The sequence below is a fragment of the Varroa destructor genome, unplaced genomic scaffold (genome assembly GCF_002443255.2).
Source record: "Varroa destructor unplaced genomic scaffold, Vdes_3.0 BEIS01000001.1, whole genome shotgun sequence".
NCBI lineage: Eukaryota > Metazoa > Arthropoda > Arachnida > Mesostigmata > Varroidae > Varroa > Varroa destructor.
The window spans coordinates 32,244,770-32,262,946 of NW_019211454.1; the positions used below are offsets into that span (position 1 = coordinate 32,244,770).

At 41.8% G+C, this 18,177-nt stretch overlaps 2 protein-coding genes and 1 long non-coding RNA gene across 21 annotated transcripts in view; 1 reads left to right on the forward strand and 2 right to left on the reverse strand.

Annotated features, from left to right (window-relative positions):
* LOC111255402 (sodium-coupled monocarboxylate transporter 1-like) overlaps positions 1 to 3,121 on the reverse strand; it is a 45,697-nt gene extending 42,576 nt beyond the window's left edge. The window contains exons 1-2 of one of the 4 annotated variants that reach the window (XM_022817340.2): positions 2,549 to 3,119; positions 1,813 to 1,950 (exon numbers count right to left, since the gene is read on the reverse strand). In XM_022817340.2, the coding sequence (XP_022673075.1) occupies positions 1,813 to 1,950; positions 2,549 to 2,891 (481 nt within the window). In that variant the 5' untranslated portion in view covers positions 2,892 to 3,119. Of the gene's footprint in view, positions 1 to 1,812; positions 1,951 to 2,548 lie in introns of all 4 variants that reach the window. The other 3 variants (XM_022817338.2, XM_086977663.1, XM_022817342.2) reach the window with 3 other exon arrangements.
* LOC147758530 (uncharacterized) lies at positions 902 to 15,577 on the forward strand. 5 transcript variants are annotated; one of them, XR_015319352.1, is made up of 3 exons: positions 902 to 1,051; positions 9,459 to 9,592; positions 12,281 to 15,577. It is a non-coding gene; the product is annotated as an uncharacterized LOC147758530 (long non-coding RNA). The 5 variants fall into 5 exon arrangements; XR_015319351.1 differs by lacking the exon at positions 902 to 1,051 and adding an exon at positions 1,125 to 1,604; XR_015319359.1 differs by lacking the exon at positions 902 to 1,051 and adding an exon at positions 1,130 to 1,276.
* Positions 15,159 to 18,177, reverse strand: part of LOC111249322 (uncharacterized) — a 149,260-nt gene continuing 146,241 nt past the window's right edge. For all 12 annotated transcript variants that reach the window (XM_086977629.1, XM_086977619.1, XM_022803050.2 and 9 more), the window contains one exon: positions 15,159 to 17,221. In XM_086977629.1, coding sequence (XP_086833755.1) covers positions 16,964 to 17,221 — 258 coding nt within the window. In that variant the 3' untranslated portion in view covers positions 15,159 to 16,963. The remainder of the gene's footprint in view (positions 17,222 to 18,177) is intronic.

Genomic DNA, 18,177 nt, shown 5'->3' on the forward strand with positions numbered 1-18,177 from the left:
TCCTACAGCATTTACTTCAAGCACCTCAATCAGATGGCCGTATTTCGCGATCGGACAACAATCACGTACTGGGAATTTAAATGTCGAGTTACGCTAGGGTCTTCTCAGCCATATGATGAGGCTTGTCCCACTGCATGATAACATCTTTTGGACTATTCCAGAATGTCGTAAACTAGCTTTTTAAGCTAATGCCGATTTATCAGTATTTATAGATTGACATAAGCAAGCGCGTTTCCTACAAATATGTCGTGGCTTAGAAATCCTACGAGTTTTCCAGTGTGATATTCTTTGCCTTTCCAGTATAAACACAAGCTTGCTTTTAGATGAGTAAAGCGTACCCAGCAGTAATTATTTGCAGTTTGGAGTGACAATAGGCAAGTGGAAGTATGGAAATGGGCATTGTTTGGAATAATGTTAGCACATTTAGAACAAGAACAAACTACTCTGATAGGTCAAGTGGAAGTAGACCAAAGCATATGCCGACCCTTTATCAAGTGCTCTTGTTGTGCACAAGGTCACCACTCTAAACCTGTTAGATCGTAATAATCCTTCAACCGAAATCCGTTGAAGGGTAAAGCTATGATTGACGGTCCCGTTACACACCGTAACACGATTGGCCCAGCCAGGCGGCCATTAAAGTGACTTTACTCTTAATCAAATGGTCGTCACACAATGGCGTTTACAGCATCACACAAGGGTACGATAGAAGTTGCAGGCCCATTATGGGTACATATACGCAATGTACATGAAATGATACCATTTTATTAACATGGTTATCGGCCAGATTACGCATGTTTATGCGGGTTTTATGAGTTCTAGCAATGAGATGGATGATGTAACGGGCGAAATCGGTCGGAGTGGGGCAAACTGGTCCGCTCCAAAAGATTGACAGGCTAAGAGTTTTTCAGAAGGGAAACAAAGGAACCGCCAAGCCTTCGACCTGTTAATGAGCTGGTAGCGCTGCTGTGGCCGGTGCCAACCTGGACCTTGGAACAACAAAACGAGTGCCTAACAGACAATTAACTCAGCGATCACCACCGCCGCCATGAACGTAAGTTCGGGTGGCACCGGAGTCGACATGAATTATGGCCATTAATCAAAGCCGAGACGAACATTATCCATTATCAAGCATCGAAAACTCCAGTAGATAGTAAAGAGGCGATGTGACTTAATCTAGGACGCATGGGCTAGAATATAGTTCTAGCTGTGGCCTGTCGAAGGAAGGTGAAAGCAATATGTTCTTCTACCTCTAGAGAAGAAAGATGGTAGTTAAGCTGTACGTAGCTCTACATGGATATGTAATTCCGTACGGGTGCCTTTTCTATGTATCGTAGATAGCTTTTCCATTTCTCTAGGCGGTATTTGATAATGATCGCTCTAGATTGTGCCGTCGACTAACTACTGCTAGTGCGCTGTTTACTCGCATTCATTGCATTATTACAGCTTATTCACGTTTGTACCGCTCCGTTTCATTCACACAACGGAGGTTTAAAGCAACTTGCGTAAACCGTACCGGCTTTCATTACGTGAATCACGAAAAACACAAACTGTTACTTGACATTTATTAAGGACAGTAGAAAAAAAAATAGTGCATTCAGCTTCAGGTTTGTTGACATACAATGTTATGATCATAATCCACTGGTATAAGCTCTAAGATAAAACCATTTAGTATCGATCGTACGTGCTCCATATAAATGACAATTTTTTCGTCGTGGATACGAATACAGAGTACTTATGCGCTGTGTGTCATATATATATAGTCGTCTTCTATATGTACATATAGGAGAAATAGAGGCCAAGAGAAGTACTCACCCTGTGACATAGCCAGAGCCGGCGCGTATAGTGAAATAGAGACGTAGATGAGCATTTGAATGACATAGACAACGACAGCACAAACGCGCGTGACTCGACCAAACCTCAGTTCTATGTATTCAAAGGCTGTTGTTACTCCTGCGAGGTCAATGCATTGAAATCGTACAGTGGGTAATTACTAGGAAATTCAACCAATTACGGACAGAGAACAAGAGAGATGGCAAAATGGAGAATCTAACAGATTAATGGCCTGTTTAGTTAACCTATGGCATATGCAGTGCTGACATCTCATTAGCCGCGGTAGTGAGAAAATGATCGTGCCCATTAGGTTGGTGGCAAGATGCAGTGATGGTAAAGCCTAATGGAAATACGATAGCATTGCCAGCAAAAACCTTCTCTATTCCACCTGTGGATAAAGTATGTTATACAGTATAGATGCACACCAAAAGGGAGCGAAAGAAGAGAGAGAAGAGACAAAAGCCGCTGGAAGGTATGCGCTCTGCTTTAAACGAGCTACAAGCGTTCGTACATCGAAGGTGTCAATGTTGTTGTGTTCAGTGTGCTTGTACGTTAGTGACCTTCGATCGTTTTCTTTCTGGTGTTCGGGTTTGCTCTCCCCTTTCCCACTTCAGTTTGACGCGTGTTCGATATGAGGTGAAATATCTTCATGCACTTTTCTTCATCATCAGCAACATTAGCGGCGTCGTCATAATCACCGCTTCCCTTGATTTCTTACCGAGCTTGTAGAACACGGGCAAGTAGAAAAGCATAGCCGTTGGGATCATGGCACAGTAGCTAAGGAAGGTCATAAACACCATCGTGCCATACTCATAGACTTCGGCGGCATTTCCGAGAATGTAGGCAGCCGATATGAACGATGCCATGAGCGACGTCGATACCGGCAGAACAGGCAGAGTTCCAGAGCCGATCAAGAGTTGACGAATCGTGTTCTTCGGTCCTCCGCTAAATGCACAGTACACCCCGAGCGCACCAGAATACAACAGCATTACGCCGAATGCCACATAGTCCCATGGTGTGAAACGATCCGGAATACTATCAGGCACGCTGAACTTTAACATTTTGATAAGTCTGATTTTTGAATTCTGATAAGATGTTTACGTCATGCAATACTGCGCCTGCGAGTATTGTTACTATAAAAACCGTAGCCCACTGAATGGCTATTGACTGCAACTCCAATCGGATCGAGCTTTAAAAGCCGTATGGATTATCGCATTAACCTATTGCTAGACTACGCAGCTTGACTCAATCCGCACTAACGTCCAGCGTCACGTACCGCTACAATTTTTGACGTAGCTCGACGTTATGTTTGTAACGTAACTCAATCGCACTTTAGAATGGGCTAATTGGGCGAGGGAAATCGTTTTATGCACTAATCACCGGAAGTGAAACGCTTTATAACCCCCTCATGTGTCTAGGACGTTGACAAGGACCACAACGGGACCGAGCGCACGCGATAGGCTGTTTCGTAGCTCCATTACTAATCCTATGAAGCAACCGTTATCAGTTTTTCCAATACTGCCAAGGCAAATACAATATCACATCTTGAAGACGCGGTCAATTAGCCCCCCTTACGACAAGCGTTGCTATCGCGGCTCGCCACTTCAAGAAAAACCGGCAATAAAAATTCCTCTTTATATTGACTTTTCGCCGGCTACATAGCTTCTTACGTAGAACAGATTCACGCTGTTGGTTCGAACGTTATACGACTGATGACAACCACCTACTATTAATATTATGAGTGCTATCGGAGCTGCTATAGTTACTTTCACTATTTCAATCGACTAAGACGTCCATTACAGGTAATCATATGATAGTGTGGGCTTGCATTCATATGGATTGCGAACAGCGTATGATGACTGACATAACCTGAGCGGCTTACAAAGATACTTGCAAGAGCTGTAGCGCTACAAGAAGAGCGAAGTTGCGTGGAAAGGATGTAGTTTCCAGAGGAAAAGATGAACTGGGCTTTTTTGCGGTGTTCGGTCGATGGCCGTGGCCATGATGTATGGTTGACGCCGGCGCGTGCCCCATATCGTCCGTTGGTAGGATTATCACTTCTCATCGTTGCTATTACAAAAGTATTTGTCATCGTCGTTGTTACTACGACAACCCTTTAATCCACAAGACATGTTCCGCCTTAACCGGCCAACCTCGCTTGGGCAGAGCTTGTCAAGAAAGCAAAAGAGGAAGAAGAAGAAAAACTTTATAATGCTAAGGAACGTTAGAAATGCTAGAATCTGCTAAATGCCGGCAGCTGTAGCCGGCTACTCGAGTGCGCTTAGTTGGCACACTTGTGGGTGTGCAGGGTGATATACTAACGTGTATGTGTTACTTTGTTGTCACACATGTGCTGATATGGCCTGTCCTGCCGCCACAGAAGAGTATACGATATGCATACCTGTGCGATAAAATAATGTAGACCAATTATATCATTGAGGTGTTGTTGCTGCTAGGTCACCTTCACTGTGGCCTTGTCGCGAATGGCCAGTTTCGTTTTTTTTTGCCCATTGCCTACCTATGCGCGTGGCTGGTCCTTTCGTCCACAAAAGGTGCTCCGCCATCCCGCAGATATTGGCCTCGACACAAAAGCGATGGGTAAAATGTGGGCGTAAAACACTGTGATGAAAGGCAACATGGTAGCAAAACTAGCATGCGTCATAATCAGAGAATCTTGCTTGTGTTAGTATGACTAACCAACTAAATTCATCAGAATCAACGACCTTAATGAGTGAGCATTTAGTAGACATGCAGCAGGAACTGCTATAAACCTTCATTAGCTTCGCGCTCCGTAGTGCCACGAAGTGTGTGAATGCTATACAAATAGAGGGAATAAGTCTGTGGGTGTCTTTGTGCAATGCAAATGTATGAACTACTCTAAGAGACAGGAGTTGGTAGAAGAACGAGGTCACTGGCACAGGCCTTTCCTCAAAACAGGGCTCTTTCCGATGACTTCATTCGATATTCAATTGCGGGTGAATGTATATGCATACGTGTGCGAGTGTGTCAAAAACGTAAACCATGCAAAACGTCATAATAGCTAGGGGCTGATCGGCAGATTGATCCGACAAGAAGATCGAGATAAAAGGAAGAAAGATGCTGCACGTCTATGTTAGTATGGGCATGGCTCGGTATTTGAAGTAGCAATCATTGCTGTTATTGTCATTTTCGTCGCTGGCGAGGTAGCTGTTAAGGTTTGGCGTGATTGAAATTAGCGCCTTAGCCGCAAACAGCATTCGCAGCAAGGACTGAGCCAGAATTTTGGCAATACGATGCATTGTTGATTGCATTACCGCTCTTCCTATTTTTTCCCGTCCCGTCCCGTCCCGCCCCGCTCAACTCTTCTGCTGTCTGTTTCTTTCAATCTGACCGCTATCTATTGGCTAAACATTTATTTATCACTGCCATTGAATGGGCATCGAGGGGAGATAAAGAAGCGAACACCGCAGAAAAATAGACCCTCAGCGGTTTGGTACCGCGGCGTTAGGACATACTAGCCTACAGTGCTGCTACCGCTTAGCTACTAGATAGGTAGTATAACAAAATAAGCTCTGGAAGCATTATATGGCAACAGATACAAAACGATTGTGAACGTATCACGTCACAGATGGCATATAGGCGTTGGTCGCTTGTAAGCATTAAGTGAGAGAGACATACACACGCACGCCCACACGCAAAAACAAATATACATACAGAATTGACATGGCTGGTATAGAGAACTGTAAAAAGGCTGTAGACAGACTGACTGACACGGATACGGCCGCTTAGGTAGTCAGTTTGGCTGGAGCGATGAAACAGAGAGAAAACTGTAGGATCAATAGCGAACAGAAAAATTTGATTTTATCTGTTTCGTCTATATGCTACAAAAATAGTGAAAGAAAGGTCTGTGACATTGGTGGACCCAGCTGGTAGTGCTAGTGATAGACTCCACACAGTTTGCATGATTAACTATTTACAGTAGCAGTGCGATGTTCTATTGTTGATTTTCGAAGTCTTGGCAGTTTGTCCAAGGCAGCTGTTTGCCTGGTAATAATGATGATGGTTGGTCAAGCTTACCCCTTGTGCGTTTTTCGATCTCGGAAACACCTGGCAGTGCGTGGCGTTTGTCCAGCGGAAAACAACTCGAAACTGAACGGGTCCCTAAATCGACCCTCCTTCGTTTCCCGATCCCTTTTAGGCTCTATCTTCGCATCACCTCGCTATATGGAGTTCCCTTTCTATCGATAAACGAATCCCCAATCAATTACTCTGAATTTCTACCTGAGATAAACTAACAGCAGGGCTGTGGTGGGGGGCGGGTCACAGTGGCAAGCTCGTTCTGCTGTTCTGCTAAACCCGCGCGAGGCCGCAGGGGCTGCCGCTGCTCCTAGTACCACCACAGCCATTCTGGCTGGTAGGAATGACAGTAAAACCGGCAGTAGTCGGCCACTGCTGCTGCCAACAGTCTCTACCGCGTAATTCGCGTCTTTCCCTTCACATTGCCTCATTTGATTTTGTCCTGTACTACTCCTAGCAACTGCTGGCGTTGTTCTTTTCCTAGGCACCGTCACAACTATTCCAAGGCTGGAGAAACGACCGGTGCCGCGACCCTGGCATGAGAGGCAAATATTCGCTGAATATCCAGTTTCGCTCCCGCGACCACCTACCCACCGATAGGAGAAACGATAGCCTCTTCCCCCGTCTCTAGCCCCTCTCTTTACTCAACGTAGACCAGAGATCCTCGGTAGGCTTAACGACGACAGTGACGCTTGCGTTCACTCGCATCTTCAGGTTTCTAATTCGGCAGTGAGCGGGTACGGAACTCACGGCTACGGAACTCGCGGCTACCGGTTGAAGCCGACCGAAAAATGCAGACCTAATTTGCCAGCTACAGTCGTTGTTACCCCAGCTACCACCGAAAGCAGCCCCAATTCGTCTGTTGTTGCTGGTGTCCCTACGTGTTACAGCTGACACTTAGCTCAGCCCGTTCCGTCCATTTACGATTCGAAGACAAATACGTTTAATACCTGAATTCGTGTTAATGCTTACGGTTAGGAAGGACGAGGGGCAGCGAGAACAAAAAATAGAAAAAAAGAAACGTGAAGGGAGAGGGGTAATGGGAACTTGCCAGAATGAGGTCAAAAGGTAAAAGAAATAAGCAGGAATAAGGGAGCAATGGAGAAACCGATCTTCTGATCTGAAGTTGTGCAATAAGCGCCAGCTGACGCATTCATGAAACTATCCGTTTAGTTCAGTACGAGTGATTATATACGCGCGAAGACGCTACGGGCGAATTGTGCTAAGCGTTTATGTCGCATACGATGTTTTTCTACCTTAATCTACAAAATGAATAATATGATAATACGACAGTAATTGATAAGACGCTCAGTATAGTGTATACGACGCAAGCTTATCAAACCTAATCTCACTTACTACAACAAAGCAGCGTTTGTTAGCGCTGTTTGTTTCATCCAACTGGGAATGAACGTATGGAGTGAGCTACCTGAAATTGTTACAAATGAGCCAGCGAAACAGATAGGTATATATATATAATAATTTCCTCTATGTAGGGTGCACTCGGTTGGCTATTTTCAGAAGCGCTCGGGTCACTGGGTAAGTGTCGTTCATAAAAAGAAAAGCCATCTATTTTGCATAGGCAGTTTTTGGACCGAAAATGATAAAACTGCTGTATACTCTTACCAGAAAATTCACCATATGCGGCTAAATTTCACGTCCAAGGACACCACGCGCCAAGATTCAAACATCGAGAGAATTACGAATATTTCTTAACATTTTTTTAGATGTACCATCAATAAGTCCGGGGTGTCTTTCGGCTTTTGATAAGGTTAATACTGTTTGTATTTACATGATTCAATCCGATTTGTTCTAGTAAGCAAAGCAAGGTTGTCTTTTATTCCTTTTTTTTTTTCTTTTTTTAATATTTTGTGCTACTCGTATAATAATGAAAATCTATGTCAACCGGATTTCTTATTATTGCCTTAATTATTTCTGACATTTAGACCACCTTGCGCCATTTTTCCAAGTAATGGCCAAAACCGCTTAAAACACATAAACATGTAAATTCAAATCAAATTTTTTTATGTACTTACACATTGTATAAAGTTGTATAGAATGTAGGACTACTAAAACATTTCGTATACTTAAGTTGATAAAATTTTAATTTGAGTTATCTACAAGATATCGTAGATATAGTACTAGAGGGCAACGGGCAACACTATTATTTTTATGTTAATTCATATTTATCGATAGTTTTATGATATCTGTCACAATTTTTTTATATCTACGGCGTTTAAATCTATCATTAGGTCTGAGGAAATTCTACTTCCGATAGAGTCTACGGTAAAATTCATAGGCAGTATAGCAAATCACGATTTGGCGGCTTAGCCAGTTAGCTTTGGTGCATTGGATTCGAAGAAATCGTCATTAATCTCTACATATTTATAGTTAGTCCTTAAGACCTTTGTCGTTGAAACCTTCAAGCGTAAGTCCTCGAAGAGCAGTGAAGAATTGACTCGAAGATGCGGAAAATGATTACGGGCCGCCATGTGTAGAAAAGAAGTTTTGGCGCCATTTACTTGTTGGAGTTTCATCGCTGTGAGATTGCCCGGAAAAACGCGTATCCAGTACGTTACAATCGGAGCTACGACCCTTTTTGCATTTCTTAAAAGTGTGTGCGCTGAAATTTGCGCTGTTAACGCAGATTAACAAGAACACGTGCAAGAATCGCTACCATAAACGAAACGTGACGCAGCGAAGTACGGCGTGTCATTGATAGCTCTTCTGCATTTTTCCCTAAACTTCATCAATTATGTTTTACCTAGCTTTATCATCACTGCCACGTTTGACCCCGATGTAATCCAGCAAGATGGAAAATAAGAGCAGATCTGAGTCGTCTTCCCGAACCAGGCCAGCTGTCTAGAAGAAAAGCAGTAGTCCAGTCTCTCCGTCATTGGTGATTCTTGAAATCGATAGACGCGACATATAAGAGACTACGTGGCCAGCTTTTTCGTGCCATCGTTCCTATAAAGAGTTTTCTTCTATATTTTCTATCAGATAAACATTAGGCATCACAGATAAATTAGGTGACTTTCTGTAAGAATGTCTATTGGCAGTTGTGAAAGTAGATAGCGAGCAAAATAAATTGCGCATGCTTTCGGGGCATTTGCGCTTTAATCTTACAGCTATATTTATGTTTATCATTTGGTCTGCATACGATATATGTAGAACATATTATTTCAGTCAGGCCCAACACGATGTCCTGTAAACCCTGCAAAGTACTAAATCCTTCTGAAAGCAAACACTAGCAATACAGATCGGCTGTAAATATCGTGTCCAGAGATATTTAGTGACCGACTATATTGAATAGCTTTTACGCATTGTTAACAAGAGTAGTTATGCATAGTAGTGGTTAAGGAGATTAAGGAGCTAGAATTTATGACGCACTTTAAACTGAAGGCAGGGCAAGAAATGCAATAATGAACAAGAAGCACCTGTTTATCGATAGTCACCCATTCACGATAACAATAACTGTATCTTAGGTAGTCTAGATTGAACTTTAAAAAAACAGTCGTACAATGACAATAACTTTCCTCATATAAACTGTAGCTAAAATTATTCATCTCGTACAGGCATCAACAGAGCCAGTCTCCGGTTCCTTCAAGGAGAAAGTTTGTCATGTCATCGAACGGGAAATACTGGCCTGCATGAAGGGGAAGTGTTCGGCTGCGGTGTTTCGAGAGGAAACATTTCCTAACTAAACACGGTAAGGATCAGGGCAAATACCTTATCTATTTCACAATATCGAAACGCCTTTCACCAGCACAACGGATAAAGTAATCAGCGTGCCGAAAAGCCAACTTCGAGGATACTGGAGATGCTGAAATCTCTTATTTCAAAGTAGCCTCGTGGTAACTGTTAGTACAGAGAGAGGAACTAGTGAATATAAACATGTTACCCTATTGACGAAAACCTCCTTTTTGCAGTCGATATGCCCAAATACTTCAGTTCTCTGAAAAATAAAACTTTCAGTCTGGCTGGCTCGTTTCCGAAAATAGAATTAATCGATACAAGTATCGTTGTGAATCAGACGGTTACATAAAAGACTTACTGTGCCAAGCTTCGTGTCGTCGACACAAAAAATGATAAACGGCCCAGTGATGCACTGCTTTAGGCTTGGAACATAGGAACGTGCTGGTACGGAAACGGGTCTGTAAACGCTAATAACAGCCTCTTAACGAAGTGCACAATATGCCTGTGAAGTACAAAGAGTTGAGAATCTCTTTGCAATGGACCCAGTCAATTTTTCCGGGACTCAGGACACCGACAGCCAAACAGTGTGTCATATCTCTATCCTGCAAAGATAATTTTTATTCGTTCGGCAATAATAAACTCCTATTATCATCCTTTTGATCTGTAGATATCTCTCTATTAGAAGTTATCGACTTAGAAATATATGCATATTGCTAGCATTGACACGCAGAACCCGCTCTACCGAAAAGTAGGCCAAGTGGGCATCCTACATGTTTTTGCAAATAGTTATCAAAATTAATGCAACCGCGATTAACGTAAGGATTACGGATTCCATGCCGGCACTAAGCTCAACCAGTAAACCTATATGAATGATGTATAATGGTAAATCTCAGATGGAATCTTCGCTGTAACATCTTTGGATTTTTAATAAATACAACGAAGGAAAGGAGGGGTATTTCCACCGTACATAGGGAGTCTGACGGGATTTTTCGTTTCTTGTTTAGAGCAGTACATATTTTTCTTGTTGCTTTTCACACGCCCTAGGAATCTCGGAAGATGCAAAAATTACAGCGAAGGGCTCAGATCTCGAGCTAGTGTTCTCACTATGGCCGTATTACCAAGAAGATAGGTACCACATTGATCCCAAACGAAGTAGCATCGTATTATTTATTACATGGACGATTTCGTACCAAGCCGTGGTACCGTTCACAAGAAGGAATATTGTTCCAATGTTATAAATGGCTTAAGATAAGTTAACTGTTTTTTTCTCAGAAAATTCTGCAGCCAGCTTCGAAAAACTATGTTAGCTCATGTTCTATAATCCTTCGTCGGTAAGGCTTAGGTAAGGTTTAGGATGAACAGGTGAAGATCTGGCGCTTTACTTATATGTATATAAAATGCGATTTTTTCCGAGAGAAAACTATCACAGAGTTATCAAATAATTTGCTATTTATGAAACAACAATTAATAAAAACTTTAGTGCCGGTATTTGACATGGTAGGCCTTCCCTACCTGGTCAATGTTGACGCGAGCGCAGCAATATCGTCTTCCTGGATAAAACAGCATGCGAATGGTTCGAGGTACACAATCTCCAGACACTTCTGCAGATTTACTGTCCGTACCTTTCTTCGACCTTGACCTCTGGAAGTCACCAAAGAGGTGCAATTAACAATCCAACATGTAGTAAACAGTGACATGGCCTTAGATCTAGTAAGTTTATCATTGAAGCGGACGATTAACACGGGGGCCTGATGAAAACGATGCGTCCAAACAATTGTTTTTCAGGTTTCTGGGTAAAAGCGTACTAAGATTTTGGGAATACACCCAGTCCTTAGACAAATTCAAGCTGTTGTCGATGACAGATTATTGACTATCTCATTCTCTAATAAGGACAGATATAAAACGACCTTACTGTTCTGTTCTCTGAAAATTACAGAACAACTCTTCTTCAGTAAATAAGTTATCAACCCGAGTTCTTATTGTGATTTGTCCGACTCCTAAAATCGAGGACGGCATTCTTTTGAACCACGAAATGAGTACCACTTCTAGTCATATTGGGTTTTAATTGACATTAGCAGTGATATGTTACAAGACCAGCAGGAGGAGTTCGCCTGAACTGCTAGTCTTCAGTGACACGTACTCGATTTCCATCATACATTCTGTTTGGTTGAGTCTTCGTCAAAAATGTACAGTTGCATCATGCTAATGAATTGCTGGATAGCTCAGCCACAACCCTCAGCAGCCTTGCCGTAGCCTTCACAAAGGCAACCAGCTACATAGGAAGTTCCCTCGTCGCAGTCGTAATAAAAAAAAATTTAGCTTGATACTTAGGAACTATCTTAGACTAGCTCTGGTAGAAATGCTTTTAAATGAAATCGTATAATATGCAGATTTTTTCCTAAAAGACCATTCGTGCCATGCGTCCTATGGTAAATTGCAGGCCGGGTCATCAAATCTATAAGTGAGTGATTACTTGATGATCTAGTTAAATAAAGTTTACATTTATACGGTTTTTGAGATTCACTGGTTACGGCAATGGAGCTAATGTATGGAATTTCAACGTCAACTTACTTGGCTAATCTTGCTTGTTCCACAACTATGGCGTCCAAATAGGAGTTTTTCCTATAACATGCTACATGAATAGTTTCCGATTTCGACTTACTCCTTTACTATAATTATAGTTTTAATTGTTTTTTTCTAGTTTTCAGAAGTGAGCGACTAGCGAGCACCTGACGCAGCTCGAATGCCTTCAAGTTTAGCTAAAGGTAAAACAGGGATGACATATGGAGGTGAACAAAAAAATCCTAGCATCAGAAAACGATATGTATTCACCGACGTCGTAATACCGTCATAAATGGCGTATTTTAATCAACTTCACTAGTACGATGATGCCGTCATTTCCCAAGATAAGGAACTGCTGTTAACAGGATTGTCTGTGCGCCAGACGGCGCACTTGTTGACATAGGAAACATCTAACGATAACCGCTAAATACATTACGCCTAAAGACAATTTCATATAGGACATTCAGAAGAAGGAATTAGGATACCATTGACTAAATTACTGCTACTCCTCACTTAATACCATCTATTAGCTAAAAAATACTTTTTTTATTGTATGCCAGTGTTTACAATGACGCTATACAGTGTTTCAAATATAGAGTCGTCGTGTTGTCGACGGAGCACTCCTGATACGGTGAAACGCTCGGCACATCTGTTCTTTAGCCGCATCACCGACGTATAGTTCTAGGTCCGGCTAGACTGGCGCGAACTGGCTGTAAGTTAGGTCCCCGCTAGTTAGGTTAACAAGCGTAGAGTGCTTCCTGAGCTAATTAGGTTTTATGCAGATTGAGCTAAATTTAAAAATCGCTCATATATATATTTCTGGTGAAATTTGCTATCACTAGCCAAATAGAAATCCATTATTGGGCAGTCGTTTGTTGAGACCGTGCGAAATCTTAATCATCTATTCCCAAAGTAGTTCACAAAATTAAACTTGTCTTCCTATTCCAATTAGTGTTATGATTTATCATTTATAACTGTATCGTTTATCGTTGACGTGAAGGACAAACCTAATAGGATTACAGATCGCGGAAGTCAGGCTGAATGAATTAGGTAACAGGCGTCGCTATGGCTTAAGCTTTCCGCTGCGGCGTCCACTTATCTTTTTCACATACGAGTACTTCCAAACTTTCCATCCAAACTTTGATTCTTGCGGGCGGGTTTTTTTTTTTATCCTGAAAGACACCGTGTGTTTGCAACGCGTATCCGCGTAAACAGGCTATAAATCTATATCAGAGAAAATTGTATGATAATCTTACTTATATATAAGAATATTGACGAGGTGGATGTAGGTTTGTCGGATAACGAAGGAACCCCAGTTTCAAATAATACCATCCAAGGGACAGCAGTAATTAACTGTTCGATTCAGACTATAATCAGGGATTCGAATTAAGTTAGCTGTTATAATTTTCTAATATTTTTCTTTTAAAACAGCCCATGCTTTCTTTTTTTGGGGTTAATTATGCCATCTCGAAACCCATCACCTGGCAGCAAAGTAGGATGATTATGAATCAATTTGTTATAGAATGTAGTATTACTATGGAAGGTGGCTGGTGCATCTTTTTTTCTTGGCCATTTATATATTAGATCTCAGTCTGCTTACGTCTAGCTTGAGGCGAGCGACCAAATTGCAGGAATGTTTTCTCAGGTCTTCGATACATCGTAATGAAATTTACATTAATAGTTTTATTATATGAAATTTAATTTTAATTTTGTCTGCTTCGTCGTCCGATCTAAACTGAATAGGATTCTTTTTTCGATTAGGGTTCGCACAGCCTCTTACAGCAAGGAAAAGTTTAAATTAAACTGTGGTAAGTTGCCCTCGCGTTTTTTGGCTCAGAAGATTGCGTTTATTAATGCTCGTTATATATGGAACGAGTCGCATAATTACTGTTCATACCCTGTCACAACTGTCAGCCACGTACATGACAAAATTGCCAATATTTTCTGGGTCAACTATATTCAAGAGGTACCGAAGCAAAGCAAAGGCTACGGCCAGCCCCTGGGCGGTCGAAGTAAAAGAACAAATGGTTACGTGTGGAAAAATCTCTGGAAACGCAATCTGTTTACATGCAGTGTCTTTGAAGGGTGGCGACTTCTACTATACAAAGGAAGCAGTTCTTTACTTGTTGAGTCTAAACAGTCATTTTGGACGGCCAAGGTCGCATCTTTTGTACTCGAGGCCCACACGCATACCTCCTGAAACACAGGACTCCGCAATTGATTGTTTTCCAAGGAAGCTGGGTCAAATTATGCCAGCATTGCGACCTATAATCAGTTTATAATCGGCTGTCTTATATAATCTCCGTCGCGTCGCCCATGGCGAATTACAGCCTTGTTGATGGTCTGTGGCCGTCGCGATTTTACAGAAAGATTTTGGTAAACGACCAACTGGAGGGAAAAAGAATCTCGTGGCAGCCTACATGAACAAAACTGTAGTCACGCTTGTAAATGACGCGAAGTTTCAGAGAGAGGGTACTCAGTAGCATTGATTAGCCCTGCTTTTTCTACGACTATAATACTACGACTAGTATTCCTCTTTGTGCTATAGATAGCATGCACCTCATTGAGGTACATGGGCCATATCACAGATTGCCTCTATAGCCTGTGCTAACAAATCAGAACGCAAACTGGTCGAACGAATTTTCCCTAGCTGTTCACCTACCTACACCTATTGGGAGAATCTAGCGGTTTCTTTTTGGTGCATTTCTGAACACACCACTGGATTATGAGCTAACTAATACAAAAGAATATAACGCGCACTTCGTAGATGTCCAATAGAAACACCAATTGCCATGTGGCAAGCACTCTTTTTCATCCATTTTCGTAAACAAACCACTTAAAAATGAGGCACGTATCTTGAGTGAAGAAAATTCATACTCCAATTGTGGTTATCACTACAAGAACTATTAGCGGTAGTAACAGAATAAATCATTATTAAGCCTATAGATAGACAGCTGTGGTTGAATGGTGCGAACGACTCAATGAGCAAAAAAACGGACAAAAACAGTAGGCATGTATCAGTATATTCTTTGAAACGTAGTTTTATGCTTTATTGATTATGTCCTCGTAGCTTGCTTCTCGTTGTCCTTGTTGATAGCCGTTATCATCTGTGTATTGGATTCCTTATTTCCTAAATCCTTGCTTTTGCTTTATATAGCTTTTTCTATTTGCAGCTCGTCAATTGTGATCGTCGTTTCGCTAATCGTCTGCATTTATTTCCTTCTTAATCTGATACATACTTCTGTGTTATCGCGTAACGCCGCTCCTTCCGTCGGCGACTGTGTAGCTATCGAAAACCTCATTCTCTCTGTATTTATTTACCCCTTGCTTACCTACTTTCTTATACCTCTTCTTCGCTTAATTTTCTCTTGCACACTTACTTTATATATATATATATATATATATATATATATATATATATATATATATATATGTACAGCCTTATACCACTACATTGTCGTTGGAGCTTCTGTCGCGTCCTGCTCATCGCCCTTAGCCTGCGAACCTATCAGGCGCAGCATCAATTCGAATATGATTGCATAACGACGACATTGATACACGACAGGGTGCATTGAGTGGAGTCAGACATAGCCACTCCCAATATATCGACGGTAGTCACTCGATGTAATTTAGCGTCGTTTTTCCTCATGAGTTTTGTCCACCCAAATGCGATGTTGTTTTATATACAGATAGCGGAGGCCGTCTCGCCTAAGCTTCAGGGCGATTGGGTATCTTCGCTTAATTTATGATATAAATAAAACATAACTACCCATACGCTGACATACACAGACATATGGTTATTACTGGCACAAGTTACTCGTTGATAATTTCAGTCTCGCCTAAACGAAATATACCAAATATGCTATCTCCATCTGCTGCTTTAGTTATTATTACGTTAATTGTTTTTGCAGAGAGGTTTTTCTCTGCTGGCACTTTGTGAATAGTTACGTGTCTAGAAGTTGTCCGGGTAAGTTCGGACAAGGAACATACATACATCCATCATATTACAATATTACCATGATGATACACTAACTAATATTTATATACGGACAGCTGTTGTATTGGCCAATGTAGAACAAAATACGCTCGGTCAATAAGATTGCTCAAAATTAAACCTTCCCTAGTCATCATAATCGACAGATAAGGCAGATATAAGGTTGTCAGGTTCAATTTACGTTGCGGTCTTGCTGTCGTTGCTGTGCCGAGTAACGTTTGACACTTCAGGTAGTACCTCGGTTCTCACTATCTCTCCCCCTCGCTCTATATATATATATATATATATATATGGGTGTTCGTGTTCTATTTGAATGTGGGTTGTTCAATATTGTTTTTCATTATGCTAAGCAAACGCCTGGCCATTTTCTGTAGCAGGACTGGTTAGTTTCTGCGAGTGCGGAATCTGTGAGTAAACCATAGGGAGTTCGATGCACACCCTGGAGACTTTTATCGATCTTTCGATTCAATACGACAATACACGGGATATGGTGGCAACTATATTGTGTTGAGCCATATTTAATATGTGCTATTAGTTTGCAGGAGAGTATATAGTTATGTACAGACTGTTTTGCTTACTCTATTTTAGGTTTGTAAAACGGTGATCTCTTCTGTGTGTCTTTTAACCTATAATAGATTTGTACCGCGATATTGTGTGCAAAGACTCACTAGGATGTTGTTTATCCGGCGATGATAAGCGGCAAGGTGAAAGCGTGATCAGCCGCCCGTCTAGAAGGCCAGATCTACGAAAAATGGATAATGGTAAAAACGTCGAAACGTCTTTTTCACCGCCCGTACCGTATACCAAGCCAGTATTGCTACGTTTCCTCTAGCTCAACGTGCATTTAATCGTACATTGCAAATATTCGCGATGGAATTGGACGGGCGAATTGATCACTTCCATCCAATCTACCTGGATCTTGTACAGCATATTGTTGGGGAACGGTGGCATTTCGCTCCTGTCGATGACTAGATACGATAGCCGATGTTGCCGGAATCCGCGAAGAGCCTCCAATAGTGTCACCGTATCGTGTATGTTACGACACATGCCCAAAGTTTCGGTTGAATCATCGAACTCATCGTAGTGCTGTTGATGACAGATAGAACAAACAAAAAAAAAAAACAGAGATAATGTTTGCTGACTATTATTGGAACAGAATTCCTCAAAGCTTTACACAGCCGTCTTTGTTAAATCCATATTTTACTGATAACAATTGAAGTAGAACGTTAGTCCAGTTATTATGTATAAGACGTGGAAGAGACATCCCGTCTACCGTTAATTTTCCTATTAGTTGCGAACCTGACTATGACTAGAAGTCGTTACTGTGCGGCCAAAACAAGCGAGAGACAAAACAGAAACAGAACGCAATAGAACACTACGTTAGAGCCGCAATGATCGTACGGCTGTGGTGCTAACCGTATTTCCCTACAGGCGAAGAAGAATCTCTGTATGTTAAAGACAATGATGAATTTCAATGACTATAGGAGTCGGGTCCCACAGGCGTAAAAAAGGGACAGGGAAGTTTGGGTTCCGGTGAAGAATGTTGCTAGGCATGCATGTCCAACATCAGCCTAAAAGATGACCGTTTAATTAAAAAAACCCAGTCTTCAAGCGCATTGAAAAAAAGTGGCCTTTTTTTGAGGGAAAAGCTAGAGTGGGTCGTTCGATCAAGCGCAGCCGCTGCAGATGTTCGTCCTCCCCAAACGCTTCCTTCCCCGATCCGGTCACCGACAAATGCTGATAGTCAAACAAACGTTCCGGGGAAGTAACTCGAGATTCTTTTCTCATCAATTTTTTCCGAGTGGAAGTCTATTGTAAAAGAGCAAGGCCACACGGTATTTCCCGAAAACCTTTCTTTCGTTTTACTTCGTTCGTTCCCTCTCTGTTTCTCTGCCCTACAAAAGCTTCTCCTGTCCCGGTCCGCTTCGCTACTGTCCATGGTCCAACACCTAACCTTGGCTGCATTCCACTAGAATTACAATAATGCACTCTGGTTTCTTTTTGGAAGAAAAAAAACGTAATTGTGCGGGAACTCACTACCC